This window comes from Dermacentor andersoni, chromosome 3 (genome assembly GCF_023375885.2).
Source record: "Dermacentor andersoni chromosome 3, qqDerAnde1_hic_scaffold, whole genome shotgun sequence".
In the NCBI taxonomy this organism is placed as follows: Eukaryota; Metazoa; Arthropoda; class Arachnida; order Ixodida; family Ixodidae; genus Dermacentor; species Dermacentor andersoni.
The window spans coordinates 62,136,114-62,153,846 of NC_092816.1; the positions used below are offsets into that span (position 1 = coordinate 62,136,114).

Consider the following 17,733-nt stretch of genomic DNA (forward strand, 5'->3'; position numbering starts at 1 on the left):
CGAGGCTTACCCGGACGTGTATCGCGACGACGCCTGCCCCTCCTGCGGGCAGACCTCCACTCTAGCGCACATGCTGTGGGAGTGCGGGTCGACATACCCCAAGTTCATCAAGGAGGAGTGGGACTCGCTTCTGCGTAGCCCCGCTCTAGAAAAGCAAAACCTGGCTGTCCGGCGTGCCCGCGAACGGGCCGGTGGGCTAGACCTGCCGGTCCCGACGTGGGACTAGCCAGGTGCGCGACGAGTTCGCGTCCTCGCCGGACCTGCAATAAAAGTTTCTTCACTCACTCACTCACTCACTTACTCAAACACTCGTGGTCCGACCCCAGAAACACTAATGCGGGGGTATGAGCCATTGTTTAGGGGGGTATGAGCCATTGCATCCATCTTACCTGACGGAAGGACAAATTTCTCGTTGGGTAGGCATAAAAATAGTTCAGTGGCTGCAAGCTGCTTATTTCAACTTTCCTCTTTTTTTTTGTGATACCTTGCTTAAGTTCATGCAGTCTCTCTCCGACTTCGCAATAAGTTCAAGAATGTGTCCCTGTTTTTAATTAAATGAAGTGTGCGGCCCCGGTGTGTAACTTGGTAACTGCAATGCATAACCGAGCCATAAACGCTATGATTAACGCAGTACGAAACGCAAATGTGTAACATAATTAAGAAAGACTATGATGAACCCGCTGGATTAACACAATGAACCGCTCATTGCACCCCTCCCTGATGGCGTTTATGCGAAGCGGAATGTGTGGTATTTCAAATAAACACTATGATAAACCCGAGCCAAACGTGTGCGTAACCTAATTAATAAACACAAACACGTAACCAATAATTGAGGAAGAGTTTAATAAAGCGTGGGAATTAACCCAGCGATAAACACCGGGGTTGCACATTTCAGCTTCGCTCCATTGTTTACCATCTTTACGGGGTACACGGGCGGTAATTTTTATTATTTTTGAAAATTTTTTCCCAAGTTTACGTGTAGGCGCACTCAAAATTTGTGTTATCATTTAGTTGCCCAATGCTTCGTCGACAATGTTTGCCTTTACACTTTTTGGTATTTTCTTAGGTACACGTTGCAATCAATCCAGTGCGGTCGATACCCCTCGTGAGTACGAGCCACGTTCTGAGACAACAACAAGAACAACTACGTAACTCTGCACCAGCAAGCGCTTTCTTTTTCACTTAGAGTGAGCGCGATGGCCATCTCTTCTTACTCCAAAAGCCTCCGTTGACAGCAGCTCCGCATCAACGTGACGTCACACCTCGCATCACCATGGCAGCAATTGATCTTGTACGAGCCTCCAAATTTTGAATCACTTCGTCGATGTGATTTCTTTTTGTTTTCTTTTACAGCGACAACTTTCTTTGGCTTCCCCCCCTTCGCCTCCCTCCACACACACTTTGCAGTACGTATGTTTTTTGCCGTTTATGGGAGGATAGTCAACTTGACCCACTATGTACGTGCTGGCCGCTGTCTTTGCGAGCGGACAACATCGGCACTGTGTCCATATGTGATATTGGTACGCGTCCATTCTTAGCCAATACCCCGCAACGGATGTGCCAAGGTGACACAAGGGATATGCATAACCTATTAAGTTAAATGTAATCTATTACATTAAATCGATAGCAACCCATCTATAACCGTGCGCGGCCAGGAAGCTAGGCCTAGTGCGGTTTCTACGGAGTTTCATGCGGGGCGCGTTACAATAAGATGTCACAGGCTTTTTCGAAAACCCTGTTGTATACTATAAATAATAATAATAAAAAATATCGTGTCGTTGTATCATCCAGCATTATAGTTGGCGGCGAGATTTCAAATTCATGTGTGTGCCGATATGCCCGTACGGTTTCGTGAATCACGGATTGCTCGGGGATATGCAGCAAGTCGCCCGAGAAAGCTATCGCTGGCTTTCACAATCATCTTCAATGGTTTCTGCCTCGATTTTCTTCCACTAAAATTAAACGTTGCCGAATATGCATCTATATATCAATTGGGTTAAAAGTACCATGTATGGATGGGTTTCACGGCAGGAAACAATATATTCACAGAACGCCCAGTGCTGTTTTGTGGAAGAGCAACCAAGCACGCAGTGGCCGGAATAAAAACACCGTACACCGGGTCTTTCACAGTTTTTTTTTCTTAAATTGTTCTTTAATAACAGAGCCTCCTGTCTTCCATTGGTGACAGCAGCACAGTGTTGAAAAAACGCGGCCACCAAGAATGTAACGAACCTGTTTGGTGACCTGTGAAAACTCTCAAAAGGCGTCCGAATACAACATCCCGCTAAGAACACCAGAACAAGAACAAGAAGAAAAATAAAAATAGAAAAAAAGGGCATAAACTGGCAAAGAACACGGGCGCACGAAAATGCTCGTGCTTATCACGAAATGCTCGCGACAACAAGAGGAATTAAAAGAACGTAATGCAGCGTGTGCGTATTCTTGAGACAAGCGTCACGCTCCAATAAAAAATAATAATAAAAAACGCACGCCGAAGATGAAACTGCAGCTGGAGCTCCACAGGCGCAGTAATGAAAAAAAAAGAAGACTGTCACGCTATTACTGTCCCAGCAATGTGTCAAGAGAAGAAGAACGAGGATAGAGTAATACGGAGTGTTGTGTTCGAGGGCTTAGACTTGAGACGATATATTGGTTTTCCCCCTTTCTTAGGCATTTTCTTGTGTGCAGCGAAACGATGCGCGCTTTAATAAACTGCTTAAATAATCGAGGGTCACTCCTGCGACTTGCGGCTAGAGCGTGAGCAACACACAGTTCACGCCTACCTTAATGCATACGTCCAACGCATTAATGCATGGTCAACGGTTATTACATCTGTGCCTGCGATCGAAGCTCGTGAAAAGCGAGTTTGAGTTGGATGCACGGGTCTGTGTCGACATGCGATCGGTTAGCGTAAAACGAACGGAAAAGAAAAAAATAACTGCATTGCAGCTGCAGTTTTTTTTTTTTGCTTCATCGTGTCAATCTTCTGAGATTGTGCCTTAATGCATTTGTTTAGACATCGGTCATTTTCACGTTCAGGACTTTCTTTCGCGTAGCCTCTTGGGAGAGGTGGTGAACACCCTGCACCTTCACAAAATAATAGACTACCCAACCACCTCTCAACTTTTGGAACTCATTCGCATGCATCCATTACCGCACCTTGAAAGGTAGGCCATTACCCCTGGCCCTGCTACCCATCCCCCCTTTCTTTTTCTTTCTTCTTTTCTGCTCCTAAGTTGACGTCGGTTATTCTATAGCGTATGGTAGGCCAATTCAAATTTCTGCAGCTCAAAAACACTGGTAAGTTAGGTTATGCTCACGGCAACTTCATAAGGGACAACGGTGACGTTGAATCACTCGACATGAAGACGACAGAAAGGCAAGCGTATGTAGACAGTTCTCAAACGAGCACAACATTTTTTTCCCGCCCTTCCTGCAGGCGAAAACAACAGCAACAACTCTTTCGCACATCGACGAAGTCAGTGTGTCACGTAGGCGTCCCAGAACTGTGACGTCACATATAGAATCGGGCGTATAGTGTCCCTAATCTTCCAGATAATACCCTCGAGTAGTTGGAACTTTTCGTTTATATGACGTTGTTTCTAAGCCCACTTCTAGACATCCAACCCGAACAAGCTGTGTCAGCCTAACAGTGCAACGGGCCATACCAGCAACAACAGCGGTGCCGCGTATAGGAAGCGTCAAGCGGGCGCCCAAAATAATAATAATAATAAAAAGCTAACCTGCCATGCTTTTCTTCTTTTTCATTGATTTGTTGAGGAACGCATATCGGGCTGGGCGAAGTTTCAACCTTTGCTTTCTTTCGCTACTCTACAGTGGTTATTTTTTCTCCTGTACACTGTTATATGAAAAAATATGCTCAAGAAAAACAGCAAAAAGGCACACAATACAGACTCGAAGAGGGCGTACAAAGCTTCCCCGACCTCCGTCTTCGCAGCAGTTCTTTTTTTTTCTTCTCCGGGAAAGGTTCTTTTTGTTTCTCAGTTTCGTGTTTTATTTGTTTCTGCCACATGTACAAGACGTCCTGCGTGCGTCTTTTGGAGTAACGTAGGCTCATGTATAGTACGCGCGTGTAAATATATTGTATGTATATGTATATATATGTATATAAAGCCTTCTTGCAAAGGGAGAGTGCGGCTCGTGTATTCGAAGACACAGCGACGATGTCCTATAGAGAAACGAAGCGCACTACAGCTTGAGTATATTACACGCCTGTCTGTGAGGCCCTCGCGTTTCGCTAATGAAGGACGCGCGTGTTCCGGAGGGTCAATATTCTCTTTGCGGGCGGGTTTCTAACAGCACGGAGTGGTCGGCCGCTTCTAAGCACATAGCACGTATTGAGGACTGCAAAGCTCGAAAAAATTAATCTAGGGCCACGATTTTTCTTAGAGTACCAACAGCAAGGATGAGGTATCAAATAAGCAAAACGCAACCGTTCACTAACTGTTATCAGTAGCGCGAAAAGAAGCATTAGAGGAAACGGCTTTTAAACACGACATAGACATTGACACGCAATGCTGAGTTATAGTAAACTCCCCCCCCCCCCCCCCCCCCCCAAAAAAAAAGAAAAGTGATAGAAAATGAGAACAGAAACAAGGTTGTGGCAGTACAGCTTGAGGACTGTCTCGCTTGAAATGAGGTCGGTTTGGAGTGACTGAAGTAATAACCAATTTTCGCGTGGTTTCTCTGCTAATGGAAATAACAGTGAAATAGAGAGGGAGAGAGAAAGAACAGTCTGTGTGAAAACGGCTTGTGATACACTAGGAACCTGCCAGTCTTTTCTTACAGCCTCTTTAACCCTGATACACTATCAGATATAATAATATACGGACCGTCCACCAAATCACCGAAGCGGCGACGTAGAGTTGCAGGTGTGTCAACAGCGCTTAATTGCTTGCTACAAGCAGTGTTCAGCCCCTAACGTTCTTGTTTACTAGCGCTGAAAAAATAGCTCTGTCAAGAGAAACGTTTCACCCACTTCTGTTTACTATAACTACAGTTGGTCATAGGAAATTAATGTATCATAGGAATGCCTAGACTCTTTTTCAAGTTTAGCTTCGCGAACTATAAACTCGAATGAGAATTTATGACAATGCAAGCTGAAATTTTCTTCGTACTCCGAGTGAACAAAATGCATTATTGAATGGAGATCCTGGGTGAAGGTCTATGACGAATGTCCATGTAAGATTTGTTGTTTCTTTGTTTGTTTGTTTGTTAAAGACGCTGTTTAGCAAAACGGAAAATACGAAGGTAAAAATTCGAGAGGTGCAAAGCGAGAGATAGCGATGCTGCAAGCTAATTACACACTGCTCCATGTAAAAAGCTGTTACTGTATAACGCGCGCATAGCTGTGCGAGATCAAGATCAAGGAACGAGTACGCTACAATGAGGCTGTCCTCAGATGCGATGTAGTCTAGATGTCGCACTGGAAACCTGATGTTCCTCAGGTTTATAGTCGAGTCCGAAAGAGTAAGCGAAGTACACTATAGAAGGTCGAAAGTTCTAATAATTAAGCCAAACCTAATGACAATGCGAAGCTACTTTGGGTGATTGCGAGTGAGCGAGGAAATGAGTCGATTAATCCGCGAAGTGAGCGCTAAGCTGCCTGAATTGGCACATACTCGTGTCGTTAAGCTCGCGTATTGCAGAAGGCTTTGCTAACGGTTCTCGGGAGGAGCACAAAAAAAAAAGAAGAAAAACGAAACGAGGAACATCAAAGAAACAGAACGAAAGAAGAATTGAATTAGAGTCGGCTTACTTCGGATAGATAGAGAATTAGCTGAAGGAACGAAGTTTCTGATGCTCTTTCTTTACTTAGGTTAGGGCACGCGTGCAGTTTGAATAGAGCTTAAGGTAGAACAATGCGAGAATTGAGGGCGTGACACGAAAGCATATTGCCGAATACCAAGGCGAACAGGACTGGTGTAAAAAGAAATCAAATTAATTAGATGGTACAGTCGAGATAAAACTAATAATGAAAGGATAAAGCAAACCAAGAACGAAGCATAGTCCGTAATTGGGAAAGAAACAATGTGTGTCATTACGGTCACTACATTCTTTTTGGGGAATAAGTTAAGCAGTTCATTTCAGGATGCACTCGTTTTCCCACGAACAGTACCTAAAATTAAATAAATGTAAAAAAAAGCTTGCGCCCAACGTGATAAAATATTTCAGTAAGTGAGTTCCCAGTGGCTTCACCTATCCATTTTAATGGAAACGCAACCAAATTGAAAGTGCATTATATATTGGCATGCAGAATTGCTCTTCGCTGCTTTTAGTTGACGGTGCTGGCGCTCCAATGGTAAATCCTTTAGTATGTAAATGTTGTTTCCCATCGGTTTTCCCACTGCCTTCACTAACTACTGGTCCAACATCACCCTAGGATTGTGCCTGCTTTTACGAACACTCTATTGCGCAAGAGAAGTTTTGTGAACGCTGACCCTGTTTGCTGTTTTCTTGTTTTATGTTCCTTCCTTTTTCGTGTGCGTGCGTTGTGTTCGAACCAACGTTACTCAGAAGTTTTACTTTGGCTTCGCGCATAGGAAAAGCTTACAAGCTACCTATTCGTAACTGAGTGACGGATGGTCTCAGTCATCAACGCCAGCCAACGTTATACTGATGAACAAACTCGAACTATGCGACTGACGCACATTGGGCTCGTCTTGCAATTTTCAATTTTTGGCGTCAGATGCCACTATGTCACTTGTGTATTTCATTCATAAATTTACCCCCCCCCCTCCCGTTTTATTCAGTCTTTTGGACCTCTATGGATTTAATAAGTGATGCCGACGAATGCCTCCGAAAGGAATCATACGAATCATAAATCCGCATATCTTCAATTTCGCCGACCTTGGCGATGGCGTCGTTCATTTCTACCCCATAATCGCAACATAGCTCTTCGCGCGTGGCTTCCGAATGGTGGGTATCGATCGGCGATCGTTGTTCGAAACGCGCGTTCAGTTTGCGTTCAGTTTCGCCTCACGCAATTGGTCTAGGCCACACCGACGGGCGGCCTCGGCCAGTCGCGTGAGACGAAACTGAACGCAAATTGAACGCGCGTTTCGAACAACGATCGCCGATTTCCAAGCCCGACGATGACTACCGTCCCCTCCGGCAAGGTTTGCCGACGTACAACCACGGCCCTCGTATTAGTTTCGCTGCATCTCGAGCAGCGCAACAGAACGCTTATATCGTATCGCCCAGGTGTCCGAGCTTCAACCCCCGTGTCAAACATTGCTTCGGGACTGCGGCGTTCGCAATGAAGCTGCGGGCCGCTGAACACATCGAAAGCGCCACGCGTTGCCGAACGAGAATCCTTAGTTTAGGTACCGGCAGACCTGATCGCACGCTAAAGCAGGGAAATGACACGTGTTGCGAATGGGCAAACCGAACCATCGAATTAACGAATAGAAAAAACGGTACTACGGGGACTAGAAGAACTGATCTCTAAAGGTGGGAGATAAAAGAGATAAATGTTTTTTTTTTTCTCGTGAAAGGCAGACAGGCGTTGCAATACCAACTGTCCTAGCGTGCCCTGGCGCGAATTACGATGCGAAGCGCTCTGCGGATACGCCGCACCGCGACAAGCACAGTAAAAGTGGCGGCAATGGCGATAGAGAGAGAGAGAGAGATAGAGAGAGAGTGTGAAATCGATGACGTCACCACTGCAGCTATATATATGTACACGAGTTTCTTTTTTTTTCGATGCTAAGTCGGTTAGCTTGCTATAGGAAGTACGCTCGAGCTTTTTATAGGTAATAAGTAGATTCCTCCTCATTGCAAAGGGTGTGCGGACAAGCTTCACGTGTCCGCACGCGCGATCTCGTCTTTCTTTCGCGTGTAAGTAAGTTGCGGTATGTGTGTGTGTGTGTATGTGTGTGTGGGTGGGTGTCGCATTGTCACCTGTTAACGGTATGGACGGCCGCCGCGCATTCCACTATTAGGCATTTGCTCGCGAGGTGTAGTGCAACACGTGTCCTTGCACCCCGAGTGTACGCTTCTCTCCTTCCTTCGCCCTCTCTCCCTGCCTGCTTTGTGTTCTCACGCTTTGCGAAAATGCAGCACGTACACACATATACACACGCACACGCACACACACACGTTAGGCAGCAACGTCAACAACAACGCTCTTCACAACGCAGCTGTTTTCTCCAACACACGCTCTCTCGCTTCCCGGATGAATCGAACGAAGAAAAAAAGAAAGAAAGAAAGAAAGAAAGAAAGAAAGAGAAAACACGAGGGAACACCACTCAGTAGTTCGGCGTCCGGACGTGAAAACAAGCTTGTCCGTCGATGCGGAAAATGCGCAGTGTGGTTCGATTAAACACGAAGAAAAATATATATGTATACGCTTCAGTCTGTCATCAGTTCTCTCTACGCACTTCACTGTGTCACGCCGCGTTCAGGAATGCTTTATGAGATGAACAAGCTCGAGGGTGAATGTCTCGTCAAGTTTTGCCGATGTTGTTTCTTTCCTTTCCCGTGCAACTTTTTTTTTTAATTTCTCACTCCTTTAGGTCGCCGCCTCTTCTGGTGGCCGCCATATTGGTTTGTTCCTCGCTATTCACCTGTCCTGCTGGAACGCCTCGGAAGGACCAAAGACGCACGTTCACTTTATACAGCGGTTCGGAGGGACTAGATAGTAAACGACATCTAGTGAACACACCTCATCTCTACAATAAAAAAAAGAAGAAGGAGAAGAATCGTCAATGACTAGACAAAAAACGTCTGCTGCTGTACGAAATGTGACAAGACAACATGACCGCGCTGGAACACAACGGCAAACACTTGCAAATTCCCGTAAGGTCACGCCACCCACCGCACCGGCAAAAGCAAGAACATTGAACATTCTACAACAACAAGCTCGTCTTAGGCAATGCGCTGTACTTAACTACGTAGCGCGCTAATGAAATAAAAACAAACACCGCGCGATGTTTGTTGACAGCAGACAGAGGAAAACAGCAACACCAGGAAACTGAAGCTGTCTCGGCTTGCTTGAACATAAATTGTCAGTGGACATTTGGGGGAGGGGGGAGGGGCTATGAGAACGTGCTTTCAAATTTTGTTTCTTTTGCTTTCAAGATAGCGCGATGATGTTAGCATACACATCATGACTAGCATAGCCGCGTTCTCAGGTGTACGCGTGTAGCAGATGTTTGAAAACGTTGGTATTTTGCATCGAGAAGCTTTAGAACCGATAACAAGGTTGTGCGCGATCCCCCAGATACAAAACTTCAGAGTTCGGACAGTCAGCTTTTATCGAGCAAGCGAGCAGGCAGTCCTGAATTTGCCGGAGCGAGAACTACGTTTGTTGCGCATATCTGTATATTAAAATTGGAGCACAAAACGTTGTCGCGCAAATGGGCAGGTTGCGCGACGTTACGATCGTTTTATCACCTTACTTGATTTCACAAGCGAGAGCAAACTAGAGAATTTGAGTGCATAAGATTTGCGGTGATGCGAGCGCTGAAACAGACGCGTTTATGTCAACAAGGTTTCCTTCTGAGTCAGTTGGTTAATGACAGTTGCAACGCACGACTCAAGAGGACCATAACACTCGTGAAATACGACAGCACGGCACAGTGCAGTTGTAATTCTTTTTTTTACAGAAACGCTTTGTTAGTAAGCCGCAGCGACATGGGTTACATGCTAAAATAAGAAGCAAATATCTATAAGAGCGATGTCCACGGAAAAAAGAATATTTGCAAGAGAGATGTCTTGACCCTCGTATGTTTAAAATCTTTGAGTCTGAGTTATTGTGGAAGTGCTACTAAAACAAAGTTGGGAAAAATAAACCACACATAAACGCAAAGAATAAAGAAGAACACAGGACTAGAGAGACCACGACAGCTGGTGACGTGCGCCGCTGATGGAGCTCACAACATAAGGACACCAATATCTGGTATGTACATCTAAAATATGAAAGAGAGGAGATGGCTTAGGAAAAAAAAAAAAACAATGTATTTCCCTGGTCCAAGTACACCAGTGAAACTCCAACAAGTAAGCACGCCGAGTACGTCGCCTAGTCAGTTTAGCTCGATCCGTCCATATGGCATGGGGAAAAGTTGTCAATATTTATATCACTCTGCCCGAGTCAAACAGTGATGGCGCAGCTATTTTGACGTTGCTAAAGGTCGCCGACCGAAGAACATGTGTTTTACTGAAAACGCTTTTGGCAGGGTTTTTCGAGGGTAGGGCAGATAGATCTAAGTAAAGCGCACGAGAACAGTTCGTTGCCGGCGGATTGACAACGAAACTTTCCGAATTCTGGCTTCGTTTGAAGAGAATTGAAAGTGGCTGGGCTGGTTTGTTTTTTCATTGCAGCACGTAGGTGGTTCGCATTATTAATTCAGAAGGGTACGTGACCAGTTTAAGAGATCGTAGCTACGATCCTGCGAGGAAATTGTGAAGCGAAGCAAAGGAGCGGTATCGCGATCGTTACAAAGAAGTTAGTCTTGATTCGCAATAAGCACCATATAGATCAGCCTAACTGGACACTTAAAGAAGAATATTAAGCTAATCTAGATGCGTAGATAACTATTTCAAGGCTCTCTTAAAAAAAATAATATTGCAGAAAATTAAGGTAAGAGTTCCCTGATTTAAACCTGGCGCCCATACGAAGGCGACACTGACATTGTTGTGACGTCATAGATATCACGGCTATAGTTCTCCCTATCTGAGTCAGTATCCTGCTTAAAAGTTCGCGTATCTTACCCGATCAAGTCCTAATATTTGTGCACTTTCGAATAGGGATAGATTTCACGGCTATAGTCACCCATGTCTGAGTCATTATCCGGCCGAAAAGTTCGTAAATGTTACCTGATCAAGTCTTAATATTTGTGCCCTTTAGATAAGAAATAGATTTCACGGCTATAGTTCCTCCTACCCGAGTCATCATCCTGCCGAAAAGTTGTTATATTATATAACGTTATATGTTACCCGATAAAGTCCTCATATTCGTGCAGTTTGGAATGGGAATGAATATAATTTGTATTCCCTAGACTGTTAGCATTCACCAGAAGTGCAAGAATCTGTGACGTCACCACATGTTGGTGCCGAGATATCAAAGTGGCGTCGCCAGCTTTCGTTTTCCCATCATATCTGTCACGCCGAGTCATTTTTGAGGATAAGACTGATCTAACTGCTCTTCTAGAAACGAAATGTATAGCAAAAAGCTAATTTCCTAGTAAACCTTAAAAATTTGTTTTAGTGGTTTGGACAGCTTACTTGGTCATTTCTTACTTCGCGTTACTCCGCCATTTCTTATCCAATATTTCCATTCGCTGCGACATGCTTTGTAGAAAAAATGTAGATCGCCGCGTTTGCCTTTCTTGATCGACGCTGTAATCCGCAAGGCAGTAGTCGCTAAAGGAAGCCTGAAGAAAGTATCCGATGTTGGGTGACTTTAGTGGCAGGTCGAGCTAAGCCAACATAAAACGCTAATCCGGAGGCTTCTGAAGCTTACCAGGCCGTCAGCGGTAACGTCTAAAATGATCCCGGTAGTACAGAACCACCGGAAGTAAACACCACTCGGGGCCTAGCTCCTACGCCGACCCGGCTTAACAACAGGAAGCAGTTGCGTTCCCTGCTGGTCACCCAGAAGACTTAAGAAAAAGGCCGGTATAAAAAGCGAGCGGAACTGAGATCGCGTGAGAGCCATAAAACTCTTCGCACTTCAAGAAAGCTTGCGTTATGTCCCACGAGGCACGTAAGTTAAGGCCTTTTCCGATAACCGCTTCGATCCTTTCGATGGACTCGGAAGTACAGCTCCCGTCAAACTTGCACAGAGCGCGGAAGCTGCGCGCTTAGTTCAGAATATGAAGGAAAGAAAGAAATCCTTTCTTCATTGCCTCATTGAAACTTTTCTCGGTATGCTGGGGCGCGTTGACATCGCCCTTCTGATTGCAGATTCGGAGCGCCTGCATAGCGTGCTAAAATTAACTCGTGTACTACTTTACCTTCATGCATACCAGTGCAAGCGTAGAAATCTTAGCTTTAACTGGTTGGTCAAACATGCTGAGTAAATAAATATGGCGTAATAACCACGGTAGTAGAAGCACACCCACGGGACAAGCGCTGGTCGATGTAGATTTGTCCTGTCGACGTGTGTTTCTTGGGGTTTTCTCGCGGACACATTCTTGTTTCCACGAAACGTAGAGATTATCTGCGGGTAAATAATTGTTGATAGGCCTATTTATTTTGGTCGATCTCTGGCGCATGGAATTTCAAGCAAGATGTTTATAAATAATAATTTGTGGACCATCGTAAGCAACATGTGTAAGGTAATGAGCCAGAAGACTGTGTACAGGTACGTTCTAGCGGTTCTTATATATCGCAACGTTTATGACGATATAATTAAAAAGTCAGTAGACGTTCAGTGGTTCGCAATCCCAGATTTCTTTTTTTTTTTTGCCAGTACATAACTTACTGATATCGCGCAGAAAGTATTGCAAGTATCACCACAACTCCGTAGATAGTTTGAGCATTTGTGGATACTCTACGGACATACAGTTCCATAGAAAGCCTTTGTGCTCTTTTGTAGGCTGGCAATTATTTTAATCCTATGGAAGTGCGCTCCAAAGCGCATTCCTCCTGCGATCTGAGCAAGTTGGCGGATGCTGCAAGCTTAAATTGTGCTTTTCCGAGATTTTCCATCGCAGCAACAAAGCGGTCATCCCCGCTGTGGGTGCCTTTTCAACAAGTATAGTAGTTGCCTACTGTAAGCAAGAAGTACCTCCGTCATGAAAAGCTTCGACGCCGGTGAGGGCTGCCTTTATAAAAGTGTACTTTTACAGTCTAAGCAATGTTTATAGACCTTTCATAAACTATTTTGCATTCCTTTAGAGTTGCACCGTTGTCTACAGAATATCTATACCGTCTACCGACAGCGACGAGTCTATTTCTTTGGCTGTCTTTATTAACCAAACTCATCCAAATTATTTTTAATGTGTCCATAGAAAATAGTCCGCTGAAAATCCGGGCGCTATCTATAGACTGTCAATAGTGGTCGTAATACGAGATCTACGGAAAATATCTACAGACACCACAGAAGATTTATAGACTATCTTTAGACTTAATAGACGAATGTCGTTAGATTATTTATAGGCTTAATAAAGGGTATATAGCATTTCTACAAACCGTTTATAACAGATCTCTTAAGGCCTCACTGGGCCCGTCATTGCGTCGCGTGCTGCAACGATAGCTTTGTTGCTAAAGCCTCAGAGATCGGCAGGAACAGCGCCGTTCCATCTCCTAAGCTTCGTATAGCTCAAGGACAATTGATTGTTGGGGTAGCTGGTCTTGCATTGGTGGTGAAGTAAAAAGTCAGCGCAATAAAAAAGACGACGCACACCAGAATGAAAGACAAAGACAGGGGCTTGTCATTGTCTTCCCTTACTGTGTGCGTTGTCTTTTTTATTACCCCATCAACAATTCGGATAGCTCGGCGTGCTGCGAAAGCTCTGCACTACGTCCCGGCGCTAGATCTTGCCCCTGAAGACCCTTCGAAAGTTTTCACAAGAAAGCGCACACGTACCGTGTGCCTTGTAAACTCTAAGGACTGAGAAGCACAGCTGCATGTATCGGTATAGTACACAAGTGTAAAGTGAACAACGCGGAGTGAGACGCAAGACGTTTCTAAAATGCGTACGACTCGTTTCGTGCCACCCTGAAGCGCTTTTGTCGAGGACATTTCTGGAATGCCAGGTTTAAGCGAATGAGCGTTTTTTAGATCTTTAAGCTTAAAGAACAGCGAATTTCCGTAGCCATTTCCAGGAATATAGCTGCAGGGGCAGAGGAACGGAACTCAGGAAAAAAAAAAAAAAAAAGCAACGGTGCAACAAACAAGCGAGCAACATTACCGCTTCTACACACCTCAACAGACGACGCCACTCGAGTTAGCTTTTGCCACGTAACTATTATAACGATCGACTTGGAAAAGTTACGTTAAGGTAAGTAGTAAAAACAAAAAAAAAACATCAGAAACGAAAGGGGGGAACACAGGAGCAAAGATACAACAACGAACGTTGTAAAACGGAACGTATACACACCCCTCGTTTAAGCATATATCTGCTTAACAATGTATGCTAACAACGGAAACGCTGTGTCCATGCTTTCTTCGTAAGTGCGGCCACAATCACTCTGCGGCGACCTGTTTCCTTTCACTCGCACGCCGATCAACATGTGCCAAACAAAAGAAAGCGCCAGACACTCTTGTAACAGGCAACAAACGCACGTACCGAGAACAACGCGGATATACAGTCGGTCGCACATTCACGATTTTCTTCTTCTTTGATTCCGCGCTTGTGTTTCACCTCCCCTACATAGACGGCGAAGGAAGAGCTATACATGTATAGTCTAGCCCCGGTTACGTCACCAACGAAACACTCGAAGACTCTTGTGCATGCGAGATATAGTTCGATGTCGCGGTAGGTCGAGCGGAGTCTCTCTCTCTCAGCACCGCAACACGTCTCGCACGGGCTGTCGGGCCACGTCGAAGGTTTTGTCCCCGGTGACGGCGGTACAACAGCACGACACACAGAGTTTCTCCACGCGCAGCGCGGCAGCAGGCAGTCGTCAAGGCAGGAGGGCACTTGCCGCACACACGCACACACACCGTCGAAGATTGGAGCCAGCGCGAGCAAGCGTGGAGACTATAAGTATCTACAAAGAACGGCGCTTGGCATCATGGGGCTGCGCGGGCTTCTTAACTCTGAGCCCCGCATTCGCAAACGCGGATCGAATCGACTCGAGTCTTCTTGACTGAAACAGTCGGTGCGCTTCGAGAACGCTGCTCTACGATTCCCGCGACGAAGAGTTGCTTGACAAGCGCCCCTCCGTTCGAGCTCCGTTCAGCAGAATGTGAAAGTTCTGATTACGAAACTATAGCTCTCAAGTTGTCCAAGACATCTAATGAAGCACCGAGGTCGCTTCAGTCGAAGAGCGGCTCGATCCTCCCACTCGATAGAGTCGACGAGGACAGTCGAGTCGAGGCACGTTTGCGAATTCGGGAGTTCGGCTTCCTTCTCGAAAGGTCAGCATGTGTTGCGGTAGATGCACATTTCCTCCAATCGTTCTCGCCCTAAGTAAAACATGCGCATTTAACATCTGGAAACGTGGTATACGTTATGCACCACCTCACTACACGTTCTGTGACCTTGCCTGTCTATGTAAGCTGCCTCTCTAATGTCGCCGTGTTTAATTGTGTGAGAGAAAACTGATGCTATAGATACTTCGTCTTTACGCCTGGAAGGCCCTCGTCTCATCGAAACGTGCAGATTTAGGCTTTCAGAAGAACTATTATGGGGCAGAACAAATGAAGCTGAGAAATGCGACATAACGATCCCGTTTTCCGGTACGTCTCGTTGACAACGACCGACGTACAAGTGGTTGTCCCAGCTCTCATTCTTCAATTCGTTTGACAAGCTTCATCAAAAGAAAGGCGCATTTTCCCATTATACGCACTCAGTAATGTTCCATTAGCTCCGCTCTTGACGCAGTGACGGGAAGCGCTTCTATAGTCGTCTCAAAGTGTGCGGAAGCTCTTGAAGTATTTTTGTTTAGCGACCAACAAATTCTGGAAGACATCATTATGGTAAACTTTGGGCACAGATATGCTAACTTGGGACATCGTGTCGAAAATGCACCTGTTAAGGGATGTTGTCGCGGGCTCTAACAGTGGTACACTAGTTTCAGCAGGCCATAAATAGAGACCATTTTAATCCGGTCGCTCATATCGCGCTTCGCTTCTATCATCCTCCCCCTTGCTAAAATTCCCATTCGCTATTACAGAGCACTTGACTGCAGAGTTTCACCTCCTACGTATTTCCGGGAACTAAACTTAAGCGACACGGTTTTGTTCAACACAACTGATGCCGCACATTAATGGAAACACACTCGGTGAGACAAAATATCTTGACGTTAAGCTCCGGGCCCCGCCAGTCGACATGCACATTACGTAACCAAATCAACGCCCGCTATGGGCGCACAGCCCTCAGAGCAGCTGTCCCGCACAGCCCAGCATTAGCAGGTGAAGCGATAGCTACTAAAGCAGTGATTCGCGCAAAAGGAGAAAGACTCAAAAGCAAAAGTAACCGCTCGGAATCACGCATGGGGCAGAATAAGCCGAGCCGCAGGCCCGCGTCAGACCAGCCAGCGCCGAGCGCCGCCCCAGTCGTGGCAACGGCGCGCGGAAAAGCGTAGCGTGGCTGACGACGGGTCTCCGGCGGAGCCGACGGCTGTCGGCTGAAGCGACGGTGGCGGCGGCTGCTGCTGCTGCTGCGGATGCGACGTAGGCGGCGGCGGCGGCGTAGACGGCGACGACAACAGAGGCGCCTCCTCCTCGTCCTCGTCGTCCTCCGTGGGCTCCTGTCGCCGCCAGGCAGACGGCGGGCTCCACTGCCGACGCTCGTCGTCGTCGTGTCAGTTCTCGGTGGAGCCCGAGCGCGCCACCATGGGCGGCTGCAGGACTCCCAGCCTGCCGCCGCCTCCTCCCCCTCCTCCTCCTCCTCCCGCTCCACCGGACAGGTTGACGGTGGACCAGCTCGGCCGGCTGCTCAGCGACGCCGCGTCGTCCGGGTGCAGATGCGTGTGGCGGGGCTGGTTCAGCAGCGGCTGCTGCAGCGGCGCTGGTAGCGGCGGCTGCAGCGGCTGTTGCAGCGGCCCCAGCACTGCGGCGCCGCACTCCGGCAGCGGCATCGAGCCCGGCGGGTAGGACTGGCTCGACGCCGGCGGCTGTGGCTGCGGCGCGGCAGCGTAGTACGCGCCGCACGAGCGCGCCACGGCCTCCGGCAGCGCCTCGAGCTGCTCGTGGATGGCGGCGAGCCGCTCTTCGAGCGTTGCCAGCCGCTCGTCGAACAACTCCTGGCGCGCGTTCATGTCCGACACAATCTCGTACACCGAATTCTGGGTCTGTGGCAAGCGCGCGCACGATCACCGCGTCACCGCAGCGCGCACAAAACAGCCGCGACACACGCGAGCACCAAGCACGGGTACGGCGGAGAAGGTGTCGAAGATCCGTTGCGTAGCCGCGGTTTCGGAGGAGTTGTGCCAGAGAATGACGCCGTGACGAGAGTTGGCCACGATTATTCACGACGAAACAGGGCAAGGAAGGCGTTACCGTCGCAGCCCACAGGATTCCGGCCATCGGCCCCAGCACGTTTCCCGAATTTTGTTTTTTCGGTGGCAGGCCAGGTGGTGGTGTTTCCGGGAGTCCACGGCAACGTGTGCAGGTTGGCGCGTGGTTTTTGTTCAAGGAAGGGAAGTGGATCGATAACGAGATCAGTGGGGTTTGTTGTGGGATAAAAAAAGGGAGGTTGGGGTTGTAAAAGGTTTTAATACGGATCGTCGGGAAGGGTGAGAGAAAAAGATAAATAGATATTTAGAAAACGAATTTCACGTTCCGTTTGTACATTTCATCTGAGAGCGATGTTATTTAGCACAAGCACCGTCACTTATTGCACATTACGAAACTTACGTAGTAAATGGCGGTAATGCAATGATTTAAATAAACGGCTCAGCTTTTTCGTGACTCTCTTCCTGTTTGGCATCAGGTTGTTGAAGAGACACTTAAACGTTGAGATTTGACAAGAGATGAGCCAGAAATTTAACTCAACCTTTGAATTTTTAACTCGTTCTTCTACTTAATTCAGATCACTGCACCTTTACACAACGAATTGACACATTTAGCCTATATCCTTTACTTATCCTACCGGC

At 46.8% G+C, this 17,733-nt stretch overlaps 1 protein-coding gene across 1 annotated transcript in view; it reads right to left on the reverse strand.

Annotated features, from left to right (window-relative positions):
- Positions 1 to 9,603: 9,603 nt before the first annotated feature.
- SK (small conductance calcium-activated potassium channel) overlaps positions 9,604 to 17,733 on the reverse strand; it is a 499,813-nt gene continuing 491,683 nt past the window's right edge. The window contains exon 11 of the mRNA XM_055062880.2: positions 9,604 to 16,929. Coding sequence (XP_054918855.1) covers positions 16,441 to 16,929 — 489 coding nt within the window. The 3' untranslated portion in view covers positions 9,604 to 16,440. The remainder of the gene's footprint in view (positions 16,930 to 17,733) is intronic.